The sequence below is a fragment of the Coregonus clupeaformis genome, unplaced genomic scaffold (genome assembly GCF_020615455.1).
Source record: "Coregonus clupeaformis isolate EN_2021a unplaced genomic scaffold, ASM2061545v1 scaf0038, whole genome shotgun sequence".
NCBI classification, from domain to species: Eukaryota; Metazoa; Chordata; class Actinopteri; order Salmoniformes; family Salmonidae; genus Coregonus; species Coregonus clupeaformis.
Window position 1 is genome coordinate 962850 of NW_025533493.1, and position 9665 is coordinate 972514.

General features: G+C 41.5%; 1 protein-coding gene across 1 annotated transcript; it reads left to right on the forward strand.

Annotated features, from left to right (window-relative positions):
* The first annotated feature begins 1600 nt into the window (after positions 1-1600).
* Positions 1601-8663, forward strand: LOC121577333 (tryptophan 5-hydroxylase 2-like). Its single transcript, XM_041891091.2, has 2 exons — positions 1601-1725; positions 8428-8663. The coding sequence occupies exons 1-2, from the start codon at positions 1649-1651 to the stop codon at positions 8600-8602; spliced, it is 252 nt and encodes an 83-aa protein (XP_041747025.1). The 5' UTR covers positions 1601-1648; the 3' UTR covers positions 8603-8663.
* The last annotated feature ends 1002 nt before the right edge of the window (positions 8664-9665 follow it).

Below are 9665 nucleotides of genomic sequence, written 5' to 3' on the forward strand. Positions count from 1 at the left end.
AGAAAGCAAAGGCTTTGTAAAGGCTTTGTAAGGCCTTTTAAAAAAAAACATCAGAGAAAGTTAGGCCACCACAGCCTGCAGGGAGGCACATTTTGCACTGTAGGGGAGAGTAGGGTAAGTTGAGCCATTTATTTTCATTCAGTGTCACTCTGTTAAGGGAAATATAGTATTCTTTCTAACAAAGATATCTACATATATTCCCTGAAATCCCTGGAATTCAGAATTCATGTAAACATTAAAGTTTTGAAAACATAGCTTGTCCAAAAAAAGTAATCTCTTGGCACGGGGTAAGCAAAGTGTTCCCATTTTGAATCGTTACATTTTTCTGAAAAGACAAACGCCGCCTACCCGGTGGACCACAAGATATGTGGCTAAATCAAGTGTGCCTACTGCGCTGGCCAATCGGATAGCTCAAATCACAGCTTCCACGACTCCGGCCACAACAATGGTGACCCATCATTCAGGGCAGGTGGGGTAGAGCCCCACCTGTTTTGAGCCCCGCCTGTTTAGCAAAAAAAATATATAAAAAAATATATATATATATTTAGCCTGTTTTGCGTGTTATTTTGGCATTAGTTCGTGTCACTTATCAGTTTGCAAACAATGTAAAATAAAATAATCCTAGAGTTAATAAAGCAACTTACAAACATGGTCTCTTTCTTGAGTAAGGCAGCTCCAAAATTCAGGTGTTTCAGCCTAGCTCAGTGCTTTCTGTGGTGGCATGGCAGCCAGCGAAAATACAGAGCGTAGGTATTGGTAATCTTCTCTAGTTGCGCCCTGATTGGCTCAGTGTTCTGTCACTCATGGGGACACTATGTCACCGCAGAATCTACAGGGCGAGCTAGGCAGTTCAAGCCACCTTGGGTGATGCCATAGTTTTACATTAGAAGTGCCTGTCCAAGAAGGTTCAAGGTCATTGGCCACAGATAAAATGACGTCAAATCACGTTATATCTACAGTAGCTTTGACTGGACTGATCACGTCAACATCATACTTTGACAATCTTAGCTACAGCAGCAAGCAGTCATAATGAATTACATCGACTGGCAAATCCTTTTCAATCCTTGTCATATGAAGAGAAATTATAGATAAAATGTATCGGTGCTCATCGCCATTGGACATAAACATTAGACAACAAGTCGGAAATTGCAAATTCAACAATGAGTGGTTTGGAAGGAATCAATGGCTAACTGCAAGCTTTGCAAAGCAATCTCTATTTTGCTTCCTCTGCCTACTATTTGGTGGAGAGGGTGTGTGGTCCAAGTCCCGGTTTAAGGATTTAAAACATCTGTCTGAAAGGGTCTCTTTTCCAAACTTAAAAGGATAAACATTCAAATGCAACACCATGGGACAGAAAAGGTTGAATACATTGGCCATGCTGTCAATCCAGCATGATTTCTGCCGCATTCAAAACAACTGGAAACTCGGAACTGGGAAATCTCAGACTTCAGTGCATTCAAGACAACTGGGAAGTCTGAAATAAAAACCTTTTCGGACTGGAAAAATAAGTTTTGAACGGTCATCAAACTTGGAATTCCAAGCTTTCTAGAGCTCCGACCTGAAGATCACTGATGTCATGATTCAACCTTGTTTTTTGAGTTCCCAGTTGTCTTGAAAGTAACATAAATCCAGAGAATGGCAGACTTTGATGACAAAGTTTGATGACGATGTTTGCCCACAGGAAGGACCACGGCGCCATGTTCAAGTGAGCATAGCACAACAACGGTGAGTCCAAAAATGTATTGTATGCTGCTGCATAAATGATGCAATATGCCAGAGAGATATGTATACTGTAACTAAGAAAGTAATACTAAGTGTATGTTGTGTAGTAAGCTGTCAGTAGCCCATGTGCCTCACCCTAATAATTTGGTCCCTTTCCCCCTCAGAATTTAGCCTACTGTTCTGGCTTGGTGGTGCACATGTAGCCTATAGCCTGTTTTTTAGAGAAATGTAATCATCGAATATTGTAAGAGTTTTCATTGTCTGCTTATATACACCCTGTTTATCCTACGGTTCTGACTTGGTGTACAGGGAGAATACTGTAAGAACGGACCATGTTCTGAATTCTGTCGCTGTACATTTCAAAAGTGCTGAACAAATAGTTATATCAACTACTCGCTCATTAATGTACTGTATTAATCAAAATTCAGGAGGAGGAGATTCTATATAATGTTATTGGGTGTGTAACCATGTTTGCCAGTGGCAGTCTCTTCCCATTCAGATATTTGTTTATCAACAAAAAGTTCAGTAATAGACCCATGTAATTCCAGTTGATATTGGGAGAGTTATTCTGTTTGCCCAATGCGCTGTCTGTGCGTCGGTATATTGTCTATAAAAGGGGATCCTATTTGATTGTATTTTCCTACCTTTTTAGAACACATAGGCCTAATAAAATAATAAAATGTTGTGTAGTGGCTTTGCTGGCATTCATTAAAAAAATTTTTTGTCGAGTTTGCCCCACCAAGATGTACATGCTAAAATCGCCACTGCCTACGTAAGATTGAATACCTTTTAAAACCATGACCACAGAGAGACTGTCAAAGAATACAGCAAAGAGCTGCTGTTTTTATGAGTGAGTTCATGTTACATTTTTTATTCAGCACTGTTTTTATTCAACACTATTACAAAACATAAAACGCGCTTCTCCCTGCTTCCACTCGCGCTGCAGCTGCAATGAATGAGAGTAGCCAAGTGATCATCGACTTCCGACTTCAGTGCGTTCAAGACAACTGGGAACTCTGGAAAAAAACGAGATCCGTTTTAAAAGGTAATCAACTCGGAATTCCAAGTCGGAAAATCTGGCATCTTAAGAAACCTCCGACTTTCCGACCTGAAAATCACTGACGTCATGATTTGACCTAGTTTTATTAAGTTACCAGTTGTCAGATGCAGGTACCATCAGTCCAGTAAAATTAAAAAAGCAAATTATTTCAATTTATGTGAAATATGTGCCTCGCAAGTGCTACAGCAACTGATATACACTGCTCAAAAAAATAAAGGGAACACTTAAACAACACAATGTAACTCCAAGTCAATCACACTTCTGTGAAATCAAACTGTCCACGTAGGAAGCAATACTGATTGACAATAAATTTCACATGCTGTTGTGCAAATGGAATAGACAACAGGTGGAAATTATAGGCAATTAGCAAGACACCCCCAATAAAGGACTGGTTTTGCAGGTGGTGACCACAGACCACTTCTCAGTTCCTATGCTTCCTGGCTGATGTTTTGGTCACTTTTGAATGCTGGCGGTGCTTTCACTCTAGTGGTAGCATGAGACGGAGTCTACAACCCACACAAGTGGCTCAGGTAGTGCAGCTCATCCAGGATGGCACATCAATGCGAGCTGTGGCAAGAAGGTTTGCTGTGTCTGTCAGCGTAGTGTCCAGAGCATGGAGGCGCTACCAGCAGACAGGCCAGTACATCAGGAGACGTGGAGGAGGCCGTAGGAGGGCAACAACCCAGCAGCAGGACTGCTACCTCCGCCTTTGTGCAAGGAGGAGCAGGAGGAGCACTGCCAGAGCCCTGCAAAATGACCTCCAGCAGGCCACAAATGTGCATGTGTCTGCTCAAACGGTCAGAAACAGACTCCATGAGGGTGGTATGAGGGCCCGACGTCCACAGGTGGGTGTTGTGCTTACAGCCCAACACCGTGCAGGACATTTGGCATTTGCCAGAGAACACCAAGATTGGCAAATTCGCCACTGGCGCCCTGTGCTCTTCACAGATGAAAGCAGGTTCACACTGAGCACGTGACAGACGTGACAGAGTCTGGAGACGCCGTGGAGAACGTTCTGCTGCCTGCAACATCCTCCAGCATGACCGGTTTGGCGGTGGGTCAGTCATGGTGTGGGGTGGCATTTCTTTGGGGGGGCCGCACAGCTCTCCATGTGCTCGCCAGAGGTAGCCTGACTGCCATTAGGTACCGAGATGAGATCCTCAGACCCCTTGTGAGACCATTTGCTGGTGCGGTTGGCCCTGGGTTCCTCCTAATGCAAGACAATGCTAGACCTCATGTGGCTGGAGCGTGTCAGCAGTTCCTGCAAGAGGAAGGCATTGATGCTATGGACTGGCCCGCCCGTTCCCCAGACCTGAATCCAATTGAGCACATCTGGAACATCATGTCTCGCTCCATCCACCAACATCACGTTGCACCACAGACTGTCCAGGAGTTGGCGGATGCTTTAGTCCAGGTCTGGGAGGAGATCCCTCAGGAGACCATCCCACCTCATCAGGAGCATGCCCAGGCGTTGTAGGGAGGTCATACAGGCACGTGGAGGCCACACACACTACTGAGACTCCAAATCCAGACCTCCATGGGTTGATACATTTGATTTCCATTGATAATTTTTGTGTGATTTTGTTGTCAGCACATTCAACTATGTAAAGAAAAAAGTATTTAATAAGATTATTTCATTCATTCAGATCTAGGATGTGTTATTTTAGTGTTCCCTTAATTTTTTTGAGCAGTGTATTTTGTAATCCAAGAAGCAGTTTTGAAATATAATATGGTCTGAGAAGAACAATATTGGCAGGCCAGGCATATAGCCAATATGCTGTTATAATGTATTAGGCCTACTGCACAAACCTCATTCTTACAGAACGGTTTTTGTTAGTTTAATGTTACATTTTTAAAATGTTTTTTTTTTATTTGAGCGGTAGATCTCTGCTTGCTTTTTGTCTGCGAGTGATCTTGACTTAGAAAAGGTTGATGACCACTGCCCTAACACATTCATTTGACCCAACTTGCTTACCACTTTTTTCATGTGGTTTCTTCCAACACAGACTCCATGAAAGAATGACCTCTTCCTTAATACTTCATCAAATGATTAATTTTGTGTATGGTTTCCTAGAAACAAGGGTGGTTCAATTTACCCCTCTCTCCTCTAGGCCAAAGTAAGTGTTCTTCAGTCCTGGTCCTTTTGTTGAATTTTTTCCTGAATATTAAATTCAATGTTTAATTTGCTCTAAAAGCTATGGATTCACCCACTGTACTTAAAGTAATGCTACGTTGCTTAGTGAAACTGTCTACTTTATGTTCATGTTAAAGAAATACTTATTTTACATTCCAAAAGTAATGTACTGTATTAGATACATAGTGAATGTAGCTTTCTTGATGTTTGGGTTGAAATCTCAACAGCTAAAATGACATTGAACCTGTGATTTATGAATGAACTATACAGTATGGATTATCAATCAATTGCCTTGAAATGATTGTATGTGAAATATTTTTCAAATGGTATATACATTACTGCAGCCAGTATGTGATGAAAGTAACAATAATCATCTTTAAATAGAACGTTTTGGAAATTGTGTATGATCCAGTTTTTCCCCCCATGTTGAATACTGTATGTGGATATTTCATTTAGCTCTAAATCCTCTTCAATGTACAGTATTTATTCATACACTCCCAGTGGTGTTGCTGTGATAAAGTATACATTCATTGATACCATAAAGGCAATAAAGATGTATTTTGTCACAAAACATTATTACCTCTTCATTTTCCAGTCATTAATTTGTATTATTTTAAAAAATAATTTTCTTCCTCTTTGTAAAGGTGCGAATAAAGACTATACCTTTACAATGTGTAACGAACAGTATAGTAGAAAAAATACAGGAAAGCAAAAGCACACAGAATCACAATCGGAACTTGTCAAATGAGTTACCTGCTTCTCATCAGAAATTGGTGCATTTTATTAAATTCAATAGAAGTGTACAAACATCAACCACATACACTTAGGCCAGATGTCTGTTTTCCCATTGTTTTTACAACATTTGTCCTCAATTTGGTACAATATTTGTCCTCAATGTTGGTACAATACACTATACAGTGGGGAGAACAAGTATTTGATACACTGACGATTTTGCAGGTTTTCCTACTTACAAAGCATGTAGAGGTCTGTAATTTTTATCATAGGTACACTTCAACTGTGAGAGACGGAATCTAAAACAAAAATCCAGAAAGTCACATTGTATGATTTTTAAGTAATTCATTTGCATTTTATTGCATGACATAAGTATTTGATCACCTACCAACCAGTAAGAATTCCGGCTCTCACAGACCTGTTCGTTTTTCTTTAAGAAGCCCTCCTGTTCTCCACTCATTACCTGTATTAACTGCACCTGTTTGAACTCATTACCTGTAAAAGACGCCTCTCCACACACTCAATCAAACAGACTCCAACATCTCCACAATGGCCAAGACCAGAGAGCTGTGTAAGGACATCAGGGATAAAATTGTAGACCTGCACAAGGCTGGGATGGGCTACAGGACAATAGGCAAGCAGCTTGGTGAGAAGGCAACAACTGTTGGCGCAATTATTAGAAAATGGAGGAAGTTCAAGATGACGGTCAATCACCCTCGGTCTGGGGCTTCATGCAAGATCTCACCTCGTGGGGCATCAATGATCATGAGGAAGGTGAGGGATCAGCCCAGAACTACACGGCAGGACCTGGTCAATGACCTGAAGAGAGCTGGGACCACAGTCTCAAAGAAAACCATTAGTAACACACTACGCCGTCATGGATTAAAATCCTGCAGCGCACGCAAGGTCCCCCTGCTCAAGCCAGCGCATGTCCAGGCCGGTCTGAAGTTGGCCAATGATCTGGATGATCCAGAGGAGGAATGGGAGAAGGTCATGTGGTCTGATGAGACAAAAATAGAGCTTTTTGGTCTAAACTCCACTCGCCGTGTTTGGAGGAAGAAGAAGGATGAGTACAACCCCAAGAACACCATCCCAACCGTGAAGCATGGAGGTGGAAACATCATTCTTTGGGGATGCTTTTCTGCAAAGGGGACAGGACGACTGCACCGTATTGAGGGGAGGATGGATGGGGCCATGTATCGCGAGATCTTGGCCAACAACCTCCTTCCCTCAGTAAGAGCATTGAAGATGGGTCGTGGCTGGGTCTTCCAGCATGACAACGACCCGAAACACACAGCCAGGGCAACTAAGGAGTGGCTCCGTAAGAAGCATCTCAAGGTCCTGGAGTGGCCTAGCCAGTCTCCAGACCTGAACCCAATAGAAAATCTTTGGAGGGAGCTGAAAGTCTGTATTGCCCAGCGACAGCCCCGAAACCTGAAGGATCTGGAGAAGGTCTGTATGGAGGAGTGGGCCAAAATCCCTGCTGCAGTGTGTGCAAATCTGGTCAAGACCTATAGGAAACGTATGATCTCTGCAATTGCAAACAAAGGTTTCTGTACCAAATATTAAGTTCTGCTTTTCTGATGTATCAAATACTTATGTCATGCAATAAAATGCAAATTAATTACTTACAAATCATACAATGTGATTTTCTGGAATTTTGTTTTAGATTCAGTCTCTCACAGTTGAAGTGTACCTATGATAAAAATTACAGACCTCTACATGCTTTGTAAGTAGGAAAACCTGCAAAATCGGCAGTGTATCAAATACTTGTTCTCCCCACTGTATATACACAAAAGTATGTGGACACCCCTTCAAGTTAGTTGATTCGGCTATTTCAGCCACATCCGTTGCTGACAGGTGTATAAAATTGAACACACAGCCATGCAATCTCATAGACAAACATTAGCAGTATGGCCTTACTGAAGAGCTCAGTGACTTTCAACGTGGCACCGCCATAGGATGGAAAAATACGTTTCCAACAAGTAAATTAGTCACATTTCTGCCCTGCTAGAGCTGCCCTGGTCAACTGTAAGTACGGTTATTGTGAAGTGGAAACATCTACCCTTTTTGATGTAGCTTATTTTTAGATATTGTTTGGAACAATATGCTCTTCAAACTCATCAAATTTCCAGAGTGGGCTCTCTGGTACTTTTAAAGATATTACCCATTTTATACATATAAATTGACGTTAAAGGTCCTTAACCAATTACAGCCTACCTTTAAATTCACTTTCCCCGTTGACTGTGTTGGTGGTACTAGTAAAATGTATCATAACTTCAGAATTAGCAGAGAGCCCAGTGTAAAAATGTAATGTACTTGTAGAGTATATTGTTCCAAACAATATGCCTTTTAAAATGAACAAAATCAAAAGGGCTTTTAAGATTTATATTAATAATTTTTATGTTGAATACGTTTACACATTTGTATTTCAGAATCTAGACATACTCTGTATGTTAGCGCACACTATAAGGAGTATAATGGCACCAATATGTTGTCTGTATCATGGATGGTTCACAGATCACTACAGGAGGCATGTATAGGCTAAAAAGGGCCTAAAATGGTCACGTTCATCATTTTCAAAACAAAAAAATGGTTTGTGATACAAATGTAAAAAGTACTTCAAACATCCCTCCTTCCAATGAAGTTCATATGTGAGAATTGCCAGAACAATCTGCGATGGTTTGGAATCACTCAGCAAGTATTAAAATCGCTCATGACAACTGCATGCTCCGGGTCACTTTTCTTTGCAGTCAAGTATTTTTCTTCTCCCCAACAGGGAGTTTGCCAAGACAATCAAGAGGCCGTTCTCAGTGTACTACAACCCCTACACCCAGAGCATAGACCTGCTGAAGGACACCAGGAGCATTGAGAATGGGGTGCAGGACCTCTGCAGGGACCTGACCACCGTCTGTGACGCCCTGGACAAGATGAATACATACCTGGGAATATAGGTCTCTCTCTCTCTCTCTCTCTCTCTCTGTCTCTCTCTCTGTCTCTCTGTCTCTCTGTCTCTCTGTCTCTCTGTCTCTGTCAATAGACTTTATTGACATGTCAAGTAAAATTACTTACATTGTCAAAGTATAGCTATAACAAAAATGGTGGGACCAACAGCAATAATAGTAGTAGTGGAAATGGGATTACCATTAACAGCAACTACAATATCAATGAGAATAACAATACATTAAAGCAATAGTAGTCGACCAATCTCAACATGACTGAGAAGACACATTACATGGTATGAAAGCCAAAACCGGAAATATTATTGACATTACACTTTTCACTGGCTGTCCCTCAGGCTGTGGCAGGAGGACACATATTTGGCTGCCAAAATTGCACATTTTGGCTTTTCACCCAATAAATATTGGATTTTTTCTTCCTCTTTTATAGTTTCATATTCATTGTACTGAATGATAATTTTTGGAAAGAAAGATTCTCTTAGGTCTGAGTATTTGTCACAGTGTAGTAGGAAATGCAGCTCTGTCTCTACCTCTCCCCGGGGGCAGAGTGAGCACAGCCTGTCCTCTCTGGGCAGCCAGGTTTGCCTGTGACGACCGGTCTCTATAGGCAGACTGTGCTCACTGAGTCTGTACCTAGTCATTGTTTTCCTCAGTTTTCTATCAGTCACAGTGGTCAGGTAGTCTGCCACCATGTACTGTCTGTTTAGAGCCAAATAGCATTGACATTTACTTTGATTTTTTGTGGTGTCTTTCCAATAGGTGATATATTTTTCTTTTTGCTTTGTGATGATTTGGTTGGGCCAGATTTTCTGAGTGCTGTCCTGAGGCTCTATGAGGTTGCTTTTGGTTAGTGAACTGAGCCTCAGAACCAGCTGTCTGAGGGGACTCTTCTCTTGTTTCATCTCTTGACATAGTAGAGCTGTGTGATGGAATGTTTTGGGGTCACTTGTTTTTAGATGGTTGTAAAATTTGATGGCTCTTTCTTCTATTCGAATAAGGAGGGGGTATTGGCCCAATTCTGCTCTACATGCATTATTTGGAGTTTTTCTTTGCACTT

Excerpts from the sequence above, each read along its gene's own strand:
- LOC121577333 (XM_041891091.2), top strand. The coding sequence starts at position 1,649 with ATGACAAAGTTTGATGACGATGTTTGCCCACAGGAAGGACCACGGCGC. Across the intron at positions 1,726-8,427 it reads GTGAGCATAGCACAACAACG|GGAGTTTGCCAAGACAATCA; the intron begins GTGAGTCCAAAA and ends TCTCCCCAACAG.